This window comes from Gallus gallus, chromosome 31, assembly GCF_016699485.2.
Source record: "Gallus gallus isolate bGalGal1 chromosome 31, bGalGal1.mat.broiler.GRCg7b, whole genome shotgun sequence".
Lineage (NCBI taxonomy): Eukaryota > Metazoa > Chordata > Aves > Galliformes > Phasianidae > Gallus > Gallus gallus.
Window position 1 is genome coordinate 316181 of NC_052562.1, and position 16880 is coordinate 333060.

Sequence of the window (16880 nt, forward strand, 5' to 3'; positions counted from 1 at the left end):
TTTGTTAACTGGGCATCTGTCTATTAAGATGTTACGAACTTGGTGTCTTTCCACACTCTTATTTTTCCTTCCCAATGTATAGAATTCACCAAAATCATTTTTCACCTGCAAATATTTTAATTGAAATTGAAATGATATAGTTTGGCAAGCTTAATATTACCTGGAGAAAAAAGAAAAATTGTCTCCTGTGTGCAGCGGAAGAGAGAATATGGTTTCTGCATATTGACAATGCCAATGACTCTGAAGAACACTAAGAATAGGAAAGCCTGTGGGCATTTTGTATGAAGCAAGATCTGCATCGTTTTGTATAAATGTGAGAAAAATGAATGCAAATCTGACTTCTTTTGGGCCATAGCATTCCATGCTTTTAGGTTCTGTCATGATGGTAGCAGTGTAGTTCCTTTTTTAGCATTTGTACTACAGATTTTCAAAATCATCCTCTGGCATCCATTCATTGACACAGGTGAGTTTTCTTGATTGTTTTTTTTTTTTTTTTTTTTTTTTCCTGTCTTTTAAGTACAGATGTGTATTTCACATTTAGGTGTGAGAGAACTTCATGGCACGTAGTTGGGATATATATCTCGGTTTCTGGCAAATAGCAGGATTGATACATATCAAAGTTTTCAGGAGTATGCTTTTAAGATGGACCTTTCTGAGAAAAGCATTTGCTACTTCCCTTCTAAGCACTGTCCCAAAAGATCTCATTGGGGAAGGGAGTTCCAAAGTATTATAAGGAAGGCAGGTTTACAGCTGCACACAGGCTTTCCCTTCTTCCAAAAAATGTCCAGTCCTTGGTTAGGAAAGAACCTTATGAGTGTCAAATATCATAAACTGAAGAAGGAAGAGTGCAGTAGAGTGAGTGGATTGGTTTATGACGAGTATATAGGACGTATGTTTATTTGGTGGACCAAAGTGAGAGCTCAGAATGGTTGTCCTCATCTCTGAGGCAAGGCTGTTCTCCTGCCACAGTATGCATTTGTTGGGGTCTGTAGGAATTTGTGGCAGGAACTGTGGCAGGAGACCACAGTTCACAAACTGATCAGAATCCACACTAATAAATGCATATCTAAGTGTTGAGATGGAACAACTACGGAGAAAACTCAGGGAAGTTGAATGCTATTCCCTGAGAAATAAGGAACCACTGAGGTGCTATTTTTCATATATTTTCATTTTAGCACACAGTGAGAGAAAAATCAGTGTATGTGTTGATGGTATAATAATGAAGAATGGCCATGGAGTGAGTTCCACAGTAGAATGAGGACTGTGCAAGGGTTTGGTCTCTCTGTGGCCTCAGTGCTCTTCTGTGCCTTACTGTGCATTTGGTTTAGATGGGACGATGTTCTTATGATATTAGGACTCAAATATTGTCCAGACTTCTTTCTCAATGACATTTCTGCTGTGATAAGATTTTAAGCATTGGACGTTGAGAGCAAGCAGGCCAAGGTACAGGATATGCCATGACAGAGCAAATAAAGGACTGTGAGGTTTAAGTCTTGATCTGAAATGGAAAGAAGGGGCAAATGAAATGTGATGTAGGTGTTACCGCAAAGCCACTGTGCATGGGAAAGCCCTGACTAAGTGAGGGGTTTGTGGAGGATGAGTGCGCCATGCTGAAGACATCCCATCCCTTTCCCTAGAGTTACGCGGGATGGGTTGTTAAGAAAGGTGTCCTGATTACTCTCACCAATATCCATGTCTATTTTTCAGAGGAGATCCAGGCACGAGGAAGATCAAGGAAGGGTGCAGAGAAAGGTGAGTAAATGAAGGGCTGTGCCCCAGTGCTTCTTTGCATGCGTGTTTTCCAGCATAATGAAGGTGTTGGTGTTATCCTTCTTTCCCCCCATTTTTTCTTGCAGGGACCCTGAAGAAGAAGATGGGTGAGTGGAGCTGTCTGACTGCTGGCCAGCCATGCCACAGCTAGGCACACTGTTCGGATGTGCAGTTCTGTTGGAGGCTGAAATGAGTTTGGTGGAGACTTTGGAGCAGATGAGAGTGTAACAAGGGCTGCTCAGGGAAGACAGAGATGAGGTGGCAGGATGGAGTGCCTGGGCCTTGATTATCCCTGTGTGCTGCTGGGGAAGTGGTGGGTGGGTCAGGTGGCCGTGATCCCATTGAGAATCAGAGGGCTGTGATGGTGTTTGTGAATGGCCTTGATAAGTGTTCCTGCCAGAGGCCCTTGTTAAACATGGCTGGGGTGGGCAGATCCAGTGGGCAGCACCTGCGACCAGTGGGTCTGAACCTGACTTGGTTTCTTCTTTTCTGGCGGTTATGTAGTCTGTGCAGAGGAGCTCCATGCAAAGAATGGTGCTCCGTCCAAAGAAAGTGGTGCTTGCCCTCAGTCATTTGCTACTGCGGGCCTCCCATACCTTTCCCCAAGCCTATGTGGGCTCTGGCATGGTAAGCAGGGTGCTCCACCGTTCCTCCTCGTCTTCCTGAAGAGACTGTGGTGAAGGCGAATGGTGAGTGGGACTGTCCCTTGACACGGCGTCCCATCCACTAGTATGCAGGTTTATCTGTCACGGTGTTGTGCTGGTGGTGAGACGTGCATGTAGGAGTGTTTGGAAGTGCTGAGAGTGCAGGAGGGGCTGTGGAGGGAAGACAGAGCTGGGGAGCGTGGAGATGGAGAGCCTGGGACCAGAGCCACCCTTTATGCTGTCAGGGAAGTGGAGGCAGGTGTTGGTGGCAGTGATCCAAGCCAAGTGGTGGGGGACGTGTGTGTGAGTATGTCAGGGCATGAAGCCAAGTCCCTCCAGAGAAGGCTTTTGCTAGAGGCATGGGTGGGAGTTGCCAGTGGGCTGTGGCCTGGGACCTGTGTTTCTTGGGCCTGACTTGTTGTCTTCTTTTGTGGTGGCTGTGGTGACTGTGCAGGAAAGCTCCATTCAAAGTCTGGTGAGTCCTTGTACTTGCCCTCAGTCATTTGCTACTGAGGGCCTCCCATCCCATTCCGCAAGCCCGTGTGGGCTCTGGCATTGTAAGTAAGCTGTTGCCCCCTTCCTCCTTGTCTTGTTGCAGAAAATCTGGAGAAGAAGAGCGGTGAGTGGGACAGTACCATGGCAAGGCATTCCTTCCACCAATATGCAGGTTTATTTGTCATGGTGTTGTGCTGGTGGTGAGATGTGCATGTAGGAGTGTTTGGAAGAGCGGAGAGTGCAGGAGGGGCTGTGGAGGGAAGACAGAGCTGAGGAACATGGAGATGGAGAGCTGATTCTTTGAGCTGCCTGATTGCTGCTGGTGAAGTGGAGGCAGGTGTTGATGGCAGCAATCTAATCCAGGTGTGTGGGGGACGTGTGTGTGAGTATGTCAGGGCATGAAGCCAAGTCTCTCCAGAGAAGGCTTTTGCTAGAGGCATGGGTGGGAGTTGCCAGTGGGCTGTGGCCTGGGACCTGTGTTTCTTGGGCCTGACTTGTTGTCTTCTTTTGTGGTGGCTGTGGTGACTGTGCAGAGGAGCTCCGTGCCAAGTCTGGTGAGTCCTTGTGCTTGTCCTCAGTCATTTGCTACCGAGGGTTTCCCATCCCATTCCGCAAGCCTGTGTGGGCTCTGGCATGGTATGAAAGCTGTTGCCCCCTTCCTCCTTGTCTTGTTGCAGAAAATCTGAAGAAGAAGAAGAGTGAGTGGTCCTGTACCATGGGAAGCTTCCATTCAACCAATATGCAGGTTTATTTGTCATGGTGTTGTGCTGGTGGTGAGACGTGCATGTAGGAGTGTTTGGAAGAGCGGAGAGTGCAGGAGGGGCTGTGGAGGGAAGACAGAGCTGGGGAGAGTGGTGATGGAGAGCCTGGGCCCTGATCAGCCCTTTATGCTGTCAGGGAAGCGGAGGTAGGTGTTGGTGGCAGTGATACAAGCCAAGTGGTTGGGGTCGTATGTGTCAGAATGTCAGGGCTTGAAGCAAAGTTCCACCAGAGAAGGCTTTTGCTAGAGGAATAGGTGGGAGTTGCCAGTGGGCTGTGGCCTGGGACCTGTGTTTCTTCGGCCTGACTTGTCTTCTTTTGTGGTGGCTGTGGTGACTGTGCAGAGGAGCCCCGTGCCAAGTCTGGTGAGTCCTTGTACTTGCCCTCAGTCATTTGCTACTGAGGTTTCCCATCCCATTCCGCAAGCCTGTGTGGGCTCCGGCATGGTAAGCAAACTGTTGCCCCCTTCCTCCTTGTCTTTTTGCAGGAATTATGCTGAGGAAGAACGGTGAGTGGGACAGTACCATGGCAAGGCATCCCTTCCACCAATATGCAGGTTTCTTTGTCATGCTGTTGTGCTGGTGGTGAGACGTGCATGTAGGAGTGTTTGGAAGAGCGGAGAGTGCAGGAGGGGCTGTGGAGGGAAGACAGAGCTGGGGAGCGTGGTGATGGAGAGCCTGGTCCCTGATCAGCCCTTTATGCTCTCAGGGAAGTGGAGGCAGGTGTTGGTGGCCGTGATCCAATCCATGTGGAGGGTGACGTGTGTGCGAGTATCTCAGGGCATGAAGCCAAGTCCCTCCAGAGAAGGCTTTTGCTAGAGGCATGGGTGGGAGTTGCCTGTGGGCTGTGTTTCTTGGGCCTGACTTGTTGTCTTCTTTTGTGGTGGCTGTGGTGACTGTGCAGAGGAGCTCCGTGTCAAGTCTGGTGAGTCCTTGTGCTTGCCCTCAGTCATTTGCCACTGAGGGCCTCCCATCCCATTCCGCAAGCCTGTGTGGGCTCTGGCATGGTAAGTAAGCTGTTGCCCCCTTCCTCCTTGTCTTGTTGCAGAAAATATGGAGAAGAAGAACGGTGAGTGGGACAGTACCATGGCAAGCGTCCCTTCCACCAATATGCAGGTTTATTTGTCATGGTGTTGTGCTGGTGGTGAGATGTGCATGTAGGAGTGTTTGGAAGAGCTGAGAGTGCAGGAGAGGCTGTGGAGGGAAGACAGAGCTAAGGAGCGTGGAAATGGAGGGGCTGTGCCGTCCTTAATGCTGCTGGTGAAGCGGAGTCTGGTGCTGGTGGCAGCAAGGCAAGCCAGGTGTGGGGGGACGTGAGTGGTGGTGTGTCAGGGCATGAAGCCAAGTCCCTCCAGAGAAGGCTTTTGCTAGAGGCATGGGTGAGTTGCCAGTGGGCTGTGGCCTGGGACCTGTGTTTCTTGGGCCTGACTTGTTGTCTTCTTTTGTGGTGGCTGTGGTGACTGTGCAGAGGAGCCCCGTGCCAAGTCTGGTGAGTCCTTGTGCTTGCCCTCAGTCATTTGCAACTGAGGGCCTCCCATCCCATTTAGCAAGCCTGTGTGGGCTCTGGCATTGTAAGTAAGCTGTTGCCCCCTTCCTCCTTGTCTTGTTGCAGAAAATCTGGAGAAGAAGAACGGTGAGTGGGACAGTACCATGGCAAGCGTCCCTTCCACCAATATGCAGGTTTATTTGTCATGGTGTTGTGCTGGTGGTGAGATGTGCATGTAGGAGTGTTTGGAAGAGCGGAGAGTGCAGGAGGGGCTGTGGAGGGAAGACAGAGCTGGGGAGCGTTGTGATGGAGAGCCTGGGCCCTGATCAGCCCTTTATGCTGTCTGGGAAGTGGAGGCAGGTGTTGGTGGCCGTGATCCAATCCATGTGGAGGGTGACGTGCGTGTGAGTATGTCAGGGCATGAAGCCAAGTCCCTCCAGAGAAGGCTTTTGCTAGAGGCATGGGTGGGAGTTGCCAGTGGGCTGTGGCCTGGGACCTGTGTTTCTTGGGCCTGACTTGTTGTCTTCTTTTGTGGTGGCTGTGGTGACTGTGCAGAGGAGCTCCGTGCCAAGTCTGGTGAGTCCTTGTACTTGCCCTCAGTCATTTGCAACTGAGGGCCTCCCATCCCATTCCGCAAGCCCGTGTGGGCTCTGGCATGGTAAGCAAGCTGTTGCCCCCTTCCTCCTTGTCTTGTTGCAGAAAATCTGGAGAAGAACGGTGAGTGGGACAGTACCATGGCAAGCGTCCCTTCCACCAATATGCAGGTTTATTTGTCATGGTGTTGTGCTGGTGGTGAGACGTGCATGTAGGAGTGTTTGGAAGTGCTGAGAGTGTAGCAGGGGCTGTGGAGGGAAGACAGAGCTGGGGAGCATGGAGATGGAGGGCCTGAGCCGTCCTTAATGCTGCTGGTGAAGCGGAGTCTGGTGCTGGTGGAAGCAAGGCAAGCCAGGTGTGGGGGGTCGTGAGTGGTGGTGTGTCAGGGCATGAAGCCAAGTCCCTCCAGAGAAGGCTTTTGGTAGAGGCATGGGTGGGAATTCCCCGTGTGCTGTGTTTCTTGGGCCTGACTTGTTGTCTTCTTTTGTGGTGGCTGTGGTGACTGTGCAGAGGAGCTCCGTGCCAAGTCTGGTGAGTCCTTGTGCTTGCCCTCAGTCATTTGCTACTGAGGGCCTCCCATCCCATTTAGCAAGCCTGTGTGGGCTCTGGCATGGTAAGCAAGCTGTTGCCCCCTTCCTCCTTGTCTTCTTGCAGAAAATCTGGAGAAGAAGAACGGTGAGTGGCGCAGTACCGTGGCAAGGCATTCCTTCCACCAATATGCAGGTTTATTTGTCATGGTGTTGTGCTGGTGGTGAGATGTGCATGTAGGAGTGTTTGGAAGAGCGGAGAGTGCAGGAGGGGCTGTGGAGGGAAGACAGAGCTGGGGAGCGTTGTGATGGAGAGCCTGGGCCCTGAGCTGCCCTTTATGCTGTCTGGGAAGTGGAGGCAGGTGTTGGTGGCCGTGATCCAATCCATGTGGAGGGTGACGTGTGTGTGAGTATGTCAGGGCATGAAGCCAAGACCCTCCAGAGAAGGCTTTTGCTAGAGGCATGGGTGAGAATTGCCAGTGGGCTGTGGCCTGGGACCTGTGTTTCTTGGGCCTGACTTGTTGTCTTCTTTTGTGGTGGCTGTGGTGACTGTGCAGAGGAGCTCCGTGCCAAGTCTGGTGAGTCCTTGTGCTTGCCCTCAGTCATTTGCCACTGAGGGCCTCCCATCCCATTTAGCAAGCCTGTGTGGGCTCTGGCATGGTAAGCAAGCTGTTGCCCCCTTCCTCCTTGTCTTGTTGCAGAAAATCTGGAGAAGAAGAACGGTGAGTGGCGCAGTACCGTGGCAAGGCATTCCTTCCACCAATATGCAGGTTTATTTGTCATGGTGTTGTGCTGGTGGTGAGACGTGCATGTAGGAGTGTTTGGAAGTGCTGAGAGTGCAGGAGGGGCTGTGGAGGGAAGACAGAGCTGGGGAGCGTTGTGATGGAGAGCCTGGGCCCTGAGCTGCCCTTTATGCTGTCAGGGAAGTGGAGGCAGGTGTTGGTGGCCGTGATCCAATCCATGTGGAGGGTGACGTGCGTGCGAGTATGTCAGGGCATGAAGCCAAGTCTCTCCAGAGAAGGCTTTTCCTAGAGGCATGGGTGGGAGTTGCCAGTGGGCTGTGTTTCTTGGGCCTGACTTGTTGTCTTCTTTTGTGGTGGCTGTGGTGACTGTGCAGAGGAGCTCCGTGCCAAGTCTGGTGAGTCCTTGTACTTGCCCTCAGTCATTTGCAACTGAGGGCCTCCCATCCCATTCCGCAAGCCCGTGTGGGCTCTGGCATTGTAAGTAAGCTGTTGCCCCCTTCCTCCTTGTCTTCTTGCAGAAAATCTGGAGAAGAAGAGCGGTGAGTGGGACAGTACCATGGCAAGCGTCCCTTCCACCAATATGCAGGTTTATTTGTCATGGTGTTGTGCTGGTGGTGAGACGTGCATGTAGGAGTGTTTGGAAGTGCTGAGAGTGTAGCAGGGGCTGTGGAGGGAAGACAGAGCTGGGGAGCATGGAGATGGAGGGCCTGAGCCGTCCTTAATGCTGATGGTGAAGCGGAGTCTGGTGCTGGTGGAAGCAAGGCAAGCCAGGTGTGGGGGGTCGTGAGTGGTGGTGTGTCAGGGCATGAAGCCAAGTCCCTCCAGAGAAGGCTTTTGCTAGAGGCATGGGTGGGAGTTGCCGGTGGGCTGTGTTTCTTGCGCCTGACTTGTTGTCTTCTTTTGTGGTGGCTGTGGTGACTGTGCAGAGGAGCTCCGTGCCAAGTCTGGTGAGTCCTTGTACTTGCCCTCAGTCATTTGCAACTGAGGGCCTCCCATCCCATTCCGCAAGCCCGTGTGGGCTCTGGCATTGTAAGTAAGCTGTTGCCCCCTTCCTCCTTGTCTTGTTGCAGAAAATCTGGAGAAGAAGAGCGGTGAGTGGGACAGTACCGTGGCAAGGCATTCCTTCCACCAATATGCAGGTTTATTTGTCATGGTGTTGTGCTGGTGGTGAGATGTGCATGTAGGAGTGTTTGGAAGTGCTGAGAGTGCAGGAGGGGCTGTGGAGGGAAGACAGAGCTGGGGAGCGTTGTGATGGAGAGCCTGGGCCCTGAGCTGCCCTTTATGCTGTCTGGGAAGTGCAGGCAGGTGTTGGTGGCCGTGATCCAATCCATGTGGAGGGTGACGTGCGTGTGAGTATGTCAGGGCATGAAGCCAAGTCCCTCCAGAGAAGGCTTTTGCTAGAGGCATGGGTGGGAGTTGCCAGTGGGCTGTGGCCTGGGACCTGTGTTTCTTGGGCCTGACTTGTTGTCTTCTTTTGTGGTGGCTGTGGTGACTGTGCAGAGGAGCTCCGTGCCAAGTCTGGTGAGTCCTTGTGCTTGCCCTCAGTCATTTGCTACTGAGGGCCTCCCATCCCATTTAGCAAGCCTGTGTGGGCTCTGGCATGGTAAGCAAGCTGTTGCCCCCTTCCTCCTTGTCTTGTTGCAGAAAATCTGGAGAAGAAGAACGGTGAGTGGGACAGTACCGTGGCAAGGCATTCCTTCCACCAATATGCAGGTTTATTTGTCATGGTGTTGTGCTGGTGGTGAGATGTGCATGTAGGAGTGTTTGGAAGAGCGGAGAGTGCAGGAGGGGCTGTGGAGGGAAGACAGAGCTGGGGAGCGTTGTGATGGAGAGCCTGGGCCCTGAGCTGCCCTTTATGCTGTCTGGGAAGTGGAGGCAGGTGTTGGTGGCCGTGATCCAATCCATGTGGAGGGTGACGTGCGTGCGAGTATGTCAGGGCATGAAGCCAAGTCTCTCCAGAGAAGGCTTTTGCTAGAGGCATGGGTGGGAGTTGCCGGTGGGCTGTGGCCTGGGACCTGTGTTTCTTGGGCCTGACTTGTTGTCTTCTTTTGTGGTGGCTGTGGTGACTGTGCAGAGGAGCTCCGTGCCAAGTCTGGTGAGTCCTTGTGCTTGCCCTCAGTCATTTGCTACTGAGGGCCTCCCATCCCATTTAGCAAGCCTGTGTGGGCTCTGGCATGGTAAGCAAGCTGTTGCCCCCTTCCTCCTTGTCTTCTTGCAGAAAATCTGGAGAAGAAGAACGGTGAGTGGGACAGTACCGTGGCAAGGCATTCCTTCCACCAATATGCAGGTTTATTTGTCATGGTGTTGTGCTGGTGGTGAGATGTGCATGTAGGAGTGTTTGGAAGAGCGGAGAGTGCAGGAGGGGCTGTGGAGGGAAGACAGAGCTGGGGAGCGTTGTGATGGAGAGCCTGGGCCCTGATCAGCCCTTTATGCTGTCTGGGAAGTGGAGGCAGGTGTTGGTGGCCGTGATCCAATCCATGTGGAGGGTGACGTGCGTGCGAGTATGTCAGGGCATGAAGCCAAGTCTCTCCAGAGAAGGCTTTTGCTAGAGGCATGGGTGGGAGTTGCCGGTGGGCTGTGGCCTGGGACCTGTGTTTCTTGGGCCTGACTTGTTGTCTTCTTTTGTGGTGGCTGTGGTGACTGTGCAGAGGAGCTCCGTGCCAAGTCTGGTGAGTCCTTGTGCTTGCCCTCAGTCATTTGCTACTGAGGGCCTCCCATCCCATTTAGCAAGCCTGTGTGGGCTCTGGCATGGTAAGTAAGCTGTTGCCCCCTTCCTCCTTGTCTTGTTGCAGAAAATCTGGAGAAGAACGGTGAGTGGGACAGTACCATGGCAAGCGTCCCTTCCACCAATATGCAGGTTTATTTGTCATGGTGTTGTGCTGGTGGTGAGACGTGCATGTAGGAGTGTTTGGAAGTGCTGAGAGTGCAGGAGGGGCTGTGGAGGGAAGACAGAGCTGGGGAGCATGGAAATGGAGGGCCTGTGCCGTCCTTAATGCTGCTGGTGAAGCGGAGTCTGGTGCTGGTGGCAGCAAGGCAAGCCAGGTGTGGGGGGGCGTGAGTGGTGGTGTGTCAGGGCATGAAGCCAAGTCCCTCCAGAGAAGGATTTTGGTTGAGGCATGGGTGGGAGTTGTTAGTGGGCTGTGGCCTGGGACCTGTGTTTCTTGGGCCTGACTTGTTGTCTTCTTTTGTGGTGGCTGTGGTGACTGTGCAGAGGAGCCCCGTGCCAAGTCTGGTGAGTCCTTGTGCTTGCCCTCAGTCATTTGCAACTGAGGGCCTCCCATCCCATTTAGCAAGCCTGTGTGGGCTCTGGCATTGTAAGTAAGCTGTTGCCCCCTTCCTCCTTGTCTTGTTGCAGAAAATCTGGAGAAGAAGAACGGTGAGTGGGACAGTACCATGGCAAGCGTCCCTTCCACCAATATGCAGGTTTATTTGTCATGGTGTTGTGCTGGTGGTGAGATGTGCATGTAGGAGTGTTTGGAAGAGCGGAGAGTGCAGGAGGGGCTGTGGAGGGAAGACAGAGCTGGGGAGCGTTGTGATGGAGAGCCTGGGCCCTGAGCTGCCCTTTATGCTGTCTGGGAAGTGGAGGCAGGTGTTGGTGGCCGTGATCCAATCCATGTGGAGGGTGACGTGTGTGTGAGTATGTCAGGGCATGAAGCCAAGTCCCTCCAGAGAAGGCTTTTGCTAGAGGCATGGGTGAGAATTGCCAGTGGGCTGTGGCCTGGGACCTGTGTTTCTTGGGCCTGACTTGTTGTCTTCTTTTGTGGTGGCTGTGGTGACTGTGCAGAGGAGCTCCGTGCCAAGTCTGGTGAGTCCTTGTGCTTGCCCTCAGTCATTTGCCACTGAGGGCCTCCCATCCCATTTAGCAAGCCTGTGTGGGCTCTGGCATGGTAAGCAAGCTGTTGCCCCCTTCCTCCTTGTCTTGTTGCAGAAAATCTGGAGAAGAAGAACGGTGAGTGGCGCAGTACCGTGGCAAGGCATTCCTTCCACCAATATGCAGGTTTATTTGTCATGGTGTTGTGCTGGTGGTGAGACGTGCATGTAGGAGTGTTTGGAAGTGCTGAGAGTGCAGGAGGGGCTGTGGAGGGAAGACAGAGCTGGGGAGCGTTGTGATGGAGAGCCTGGGCCCTGAGCTGCCCTTTATGCTGTCAGGGAAGTGGAGGCAGGTGTTGGTGGCCGTGATCCAATCCATGTGGAGGGTGACGTGCGTGCGAGTATGTCAGGGCATGAAGCCAAGTCTCTCCAGAGAAGGCTTTTCCTAGAGGCATGGGTGGGAGTTGCCAGTGGGCTGTGTTTCTTGGGCCTGACTTGTTGTCTTCTTTTGTGGTGGCTGTGGTGACTGTGCAGAGGAGCTCCGTGCCAAGTCTGGTGAGTCCTTGTACTTGCCCTCAGTCATTTGCAACTGAGGGCCTCCCATCCCATTCCGCAAGCCCGTGTGGGCTCTGGCATTGTAAGTAAGCTGTTGCCCCCTTCCTCCTTGTCTTCTTGCAGAAAATCTGGAGAAGAAGAGCGGTGAGTGGGACAGTACCATGGCAAGCGTCCCTTCCACCAATATGCAGGTTTATTTGTCATGGTGTTGTGCTGGTGGTGAGACGTGCATGTAGGAGTGTTTGGAAGTGCTGAGAGTGTAGCAGGGGCTGTGGAGGGAAGACAGAGCTGGGGAGCATGGAGATGGAGGGCCTGAGCCGTCCTTAATGCTGATGGTGAAGCGGAGTCTGGTGCTGGTGGAAGCAAGGCAAGCCAGGTGTGGGGGGTCGTGAGTGGTGGTGTGTCAGGGCATGAAGCCAAGTCTCTCCAGAGAAGGCTTTTGCTAGAGGCATGGGTGGGAGTTGCCGGTGGGCTGTGTTTCTTGCGCCTGACTTGTTGTCTTCTTTTGTGGTGGCTGTGGTGACTGTGCAGAGGAGCTCCGTGCCAAGTCTGGTGAGTCCTTGTACTTGCCCTCAGTCATTTGCAACTGAGGGCCTCCCATCCCATTTAGCAAGCCCGTGTGGGCTCTGGCATTGTAAGTAAGCTGTTGCCCCCTTCCTCCTTGTCTTGTTGCAGAAAATCTGGAGAAGAAGAGCGGTGAGTGGGACAGTACCGTGGCAAGGCATTCCTTCCACCAATATGCAGGTTTATTTGTCATGGTGTTGTGCTGGTGGTGAGATGTGCATGTAGGAGTGTTTGGAAGTGCTGAGAGTGCAGGAGGGGCTGTGGAGGGAAGACAGAGCTGGGGAGCGTTGTGATGGAGAGCCTGGGCCCTGAGCTGCCCTTTATGCTGTCTGGGAAGTGCAGGCAGGTGTTGGTGGCCGTGATCCAATCCATGTGGAGGGTGACGTGCGTGTGAGTATGTCAGGGCATGAAGCCAAGTCCCTCCAGAGAAGGCTTTTGCTAGAGGCATGGGTGGGAGTTGCCAGTGGGCTGTGGCCTGGGACCTGTGTTTCTTGGGCCTGACTTGTTGTCTTCTTTTGTGGTGGCTGTGGTGACTGTGCAGAGGAGCTCCGTGCCAAGTCTGGTGAGTCCTTGTGCTTGCCCTCAGTCATTTGCTACTGAGGGCCTCCCATCCCATTTAGCAAGCCTGTGTGGGCTCTGGCATGGTAAGCAAGCTGTTGCCCCCTTCCTCCTTGTCTTGTTGCAGAAAATCTGGAGAAGAAGAACGGTGAGTGGGACAGTACCGTGGCAAGGCATTCCTTCCACCAATATGCAGGTTTATTTGTCATGGTGTTGTGCTGGTGGTGAGATGTGCATGTAGGAGTGTTTGGAAGAGCGGAGAGTGCAGGAGGGGCTGTGGAGGGAAGACAGAGCTGGGGAGCGTTGTGATGGAGAGCCTGGGCCCTGAGCTGCCCTTTATGCTGTCTGGGAAGTGGAGGCAGGTGTTGGTGGCCGTGATCCAATCCATGTGGAGGGTGACGTGCGTGCGAGTATGTCAGGGCATGAAGCCAAGTCTCTCCAGAGAAGGCTTTTGCTAGAGGCATGGGTGGGAGTTGCCGGTGGGCTGTGGCCTGGGACCTGTGTTTCTTGGGCCTGACTTGTTGTCTTCTTTTGTGGTGGCTGTGGTGACTGTGCAGAGGAGCTCCGTGCCAAGTCTGGTGAGTCCTTGTGCTTGCCCTCAGTCATTTGCTACTGAGGGCCTCCCATCCCATTTAGCAAGCCTGTGTGGGCTCTGGCATGGTAAGCAAGCTGTTGCCCCCTTCCTCCTTGTCTTCTTGCAGAAAATCTGGAGAAGAAGAACGGTGAGTGGGACAGTACCGTGGCAAGGCATTCCTTCCACCAATATGCAGGTTTATTTGTCATGGTGTTGTGCTGGTGGTGAGATGTGCATGTAGGAGTGTTTGGAAGAGCGGAGAGTGCAGGAGGGGCTGTGGAGGGAAGACAGAGCTGGGGAGCGTTGTGATGGAGAGCCTGGGCCCTGATCAGCCCTTTATGCTGTCTGGGAAGTGGAGGCAGGTGTTGGTGGCCGTGATCCAATCCATGTGGAGGGTGACGTGCGTGCGAGTATGTCAGGGCATGAAGCCAAGTCTCTCCAGAGAAGGCTTTTGCTAGAGGCATGGGTGGGAGTTGCCGGTGGGCTGTGGCCTGGGACCTGTGTTTCTTGGGCCTGACTTGTTGTCTTCTTTTGTGGTGGCTGTGGTGACTGTGCAGAGGAGCTCCGTGCCAAGTCTGGTGAGTCCTTGTGCTTGCCCTCAGTCATTTGCTACTGAGGGCCTCCCATCCCATTTAGCAAGCCTGTGTGGGCTCTGGCATGGTAAGTAAGCTGTTGCCCCCTTCCTCCTTGTCTTGTTGCAGAAAATCTGGAGAAGAACGGTGAGTGGGACAGTACCATGGCAAGCGTCCCTTCCACCAATATGCAGGTTTATTTGTCATGGTGTTGTGCTGGTGGTGAGACGTGCATGTAGGAGTGTTTGGAAGTGCTGAGAGTGCAGGAGGGGCTGTGGAGGGAAGACAGAGCTGGGGAGCATGGAAATGGAGGGCCTGTGCCGTCCTTAATGCTGCTGGTGAAGCGGAGTCTGGTGCTGGTGGCAGCAAGGCAAGCCAGGTGTGGGGGGGCGTGAGTGGTGGTGTGTCAGGGCATGAAGCCAAGTCCCTCCAGAGAAGGATTTTGGTTGAGGCATGGGTGGGAGTTGTTAGTGGGCTGTGGCCTGGGACCTGTGTTTCTTGGGCCTGACTTGTTGTCTTCTTTTGTGGTGGCTGTGGTGACTGTGCAGAGGAGCCCCGTGCCAAGTCTGGTGAGTCCTTGTGCTTGCCCTCAGTCATTTGCAACTGAGGGCCTCCCATCCCATTTAGCAAGCCTGTGTGGGCTCTGGCATTGTAAGTAAGCTGTTGCCCCCTTCCTCCTTGTCTTGTTGCAGAAAATCTGGAGAAGAAGAACGGTGAGTGGGACAGTACCATGGCAAGCGTCCCTTCCACCAATATGCAGGTTTATTTGTCATGGTGTTGTGCTGGTGGTGAGATGTGCATGTAGGAGTGTTTGGAAGAGCGGAGAGTGCAGGAGGGGCTGTGGAGGGAAGACAGAGCTGGGGAGCGTTGTGATGGAGAGCCTGGGCCCTGAGCTGCCCTTTATGCTGTCTGGGAAGTGGAGGCAGGTGTTGGTGGCCGTGATCCAATCCATGTGGAGGGTGACGTGTGTGTGAGTATGTCAGGGCATGAAGCCAAGTCCCTCCAGAGAAGGCTTTTGCTAGAGGCATGGGTGAGAATTGCCAGTGGGCTGTGGCCTGGGACCTGTGTTTCTTGGGCCTGACTTGTTGTCTTCTTTTGTGGTGGCTGTGGTGACTGTGCAGAGGAGCTCCGTGCCAAGTCTGGTGAGTCCTTGTGCTTGCCCTCAGTCATTTGCCACTGAGGGCCTCCCATCCCATTTAGCAAGCCTGTGTGGGCTCTGGCATGGTAAGCAAGCTGTTGCCCCCTTCCTCCTTGTCTTGTTGCAGAAAATCTGGAGAAGAAGAACGGTGAGTGGCGCAGTACCGTGGCAAGGCATTCCTTCCACCAATATGCAGGTTTATTTGTCATGGTGTTGTGCTGGTGGTGAGACGTGCATGTAGGAGTGTTTGGAAGTGCTGAGAGTGCAGGAGGGGCTGTGGAGGGAAGACAGAGCTGGGGAGCGTTGTGATGGAGAGCCTGGGCCCTGAGCTGCCCTTTATGCTGTCAGGGAAGTGGAGGCAGGTGTTGGTGGCCGTGATCCAATCCATGTGGAGGGTGACGTGCGTGCGAGTATGTCAGGGCATGAAGCCAAGTCTCTCCAGAGAAGGCTTTTCCTAGAGGCATGGGTGGGAGTTGCCAGTGGGCTGTGTTTCTTGGGCCTGACTTGTTGTCTTCTTTTGTGGTGGCTGTGGTGACTGTGCAGAGGAGCTCCGTGCCAAGTCTGGTGAGTCCTTGTACTTGCCCTCAGTCATTTGCAACTGAGGGCCTCCCATCCCATTCCGCAAGCCCGTGTGGGCTCTGGCATTGTAAGTAAGCTGTTGCCCCCTTCCTCCTTGTCTTCTTGCAGAAAATCTGGAGAAGAAGAGCGGTGAGTGGGACAGTACCATGGCAAGCGTCCCTTCCACCAATATGCAGGTTTATTTGTCATGGTGTTGTGCTGGTGGTGAGACGTGCATGTAGGAGTGTTTGGAAGTGCTGAGAGTGTAGCAGGGGCTGTGGAGGGAAGACAGAGCTGGGGAGCATGGAGATGGAGGGCCTGAGCCGTCCTTAATGCTGATGGTGAAGCGGAGTCTGGTGCTGGTGGAAGCAAGGCAAGCCAGGTGTGGGGGGTCGTGAGTGGTGGTGTGTCAGGGCATGAAGCCAAGTCTCTCCAGAGAAGGCTTTTGCTAGAGGCATGGGTGGGAGTTGCCGGTGGGCTGTGTTTCTTGCGCCTGACTTGTTGTCTTCTTTTGTGGTGGCTGTGGTGACTGTGCAGAGGAGCTCCGTGCCAAGTCTGGTGAGTCCTTGTACTTGCCCTCAGTCATTTGCAACTGAGGGCCTCCCATCCCATTCCGCAAGCCCGTGTGGGCTCTGGCATTGTAAGTAAGCTGTTGCCCCCTTCCTCCTTGTCTTGTTGCAGAAAATCTGGAGAAGAAGAGCGGTGAGTGGGACAGTACCGTGGCAAGGCATTCCTTCCACCAATATGCAGGTTTATTTGTCATGGTGTTGTGCTGGTGGTGAGATGTGCATGTAGGAGTGTTTGGAAGTGCTGAGAGTGCAGGAGGGGCTGTGGAGGGAAGACAGAGCTGGGGAGCGTTGTGATGGAGAGCCTGGGCCCTGAGCTGCCCTTTATGCTGTCTGGGAAGTGCAGGCAGGTGTTGGTGGCCGTGATCCAATCCATGTGGAGGGTGACGTGCGTGTGAGTATGTCAGGGCATGAAGCCAAGTCCCTCCAGAGAAGGCTTTTGCTAGAGGCATGGGTGGGAGTTGCCAGTGGGCTGTGGCCTGGGACCTGTGTTTCTTGGGCCTGACTTGTTGTCTTCTTTTGTGGTGGCTGTGGTGACTGTGCAGAGGAGCTCCGTGCCAAGTCTGGTGAGTCCTTGTGCTTGCCCTCAGTCATTTGCTACTGAGGGCCTCCCATCCCATTTAGCAAGCCTGTGTGGGCTCTGGCATGGTAAGCAAGCTGTTGCCCCCTTCCTCCTTGTCTTGTTGCAGAAAATCTGGAGAAGAAGAACGGTGAGTGGGACAGTACCGTGGCAAGGCATTCCTTCCACCAATATGCAGGTTTATTTGTCATGGTGTTGTGCTGGTGGTGAGATGTGCATGTAGGAGTGTTTGGAAGAGCGGAGAGTGCAGGAGGGGCTGTGGAGGGAAGACAGAGCTGGGGAGCGTTGTGATGGAGAGCCTGGGCCCTGAGCTGCCCTTTATGCTGTCAGGGAAGTGGAGGCAGGTGTTGGTGGCCGTGATCCAATCCATGTGGAGGGTGACGTGCGT

General features: G+C 53.7%; 1 protein-coding gene across 6 annotated transcripts in view; it reads left to right on the top strand.

Annotated features, from left to right (window-relative positions):
* LOC121107837 (butyrophilin subfamily 2 member A1-like) overlaps positions 1 to 16880 on the top strand; it is a 142035-nt gene that overhangs the window by 7558 nt on the left and 117597 nt on the right. For all 6 annotated transcript variants that reach the window (XM_046904816.1, XM_046904817.1, XM_040654171.2 and 3 more), the window contains exons 3-16: positions 410 to 463; positions 1708 to 1752; positions 1857 to 1877; positions 2869 to 2889; positions 3013 to 3081; positions 3443 to 3463; positions 3587 to 3607; positions 4013 to 4033; positions 4156 to 4224; positions 5136 to 5156; positions 5280 to 5300; positions 10229 to 10249; positions 10373 to 10393; positions 14199 to 14219. In XM_046904816.1, coding sequence (XP_046760772.1) covers positions 410 to 463; positions 1708 to 1752; positions 1857 to 1877; positions 2869 to 2889; positions 3013 to 3081; positions 3443 to 3463; positions 3587 to 3607; positions 4013 to 4033; positions 4156 to 4224; positions 5136 to 5156; positions 5280 to 5300; positions 10229 to 10249; positions 10373 to 10393; positions 14199 to 14219 — 447 coding nt within the window. The remainder of the gene's footprint in view (positions 1 to 409; positions 464 to 1707; positions 1753 to 1856; positions 1878 to 2868; positions 2890 to 3012; positions 3082 to 3442; positions 3464 to 3586; positions 3608 to 4012; positions 4034 to 4155; positions 4225 to 5135; positions 5157 to 5279; positions 5301 to 10228; positions 10250 to 10372; positions 10394 to 14198; positions 14220 to 16880) is intronic.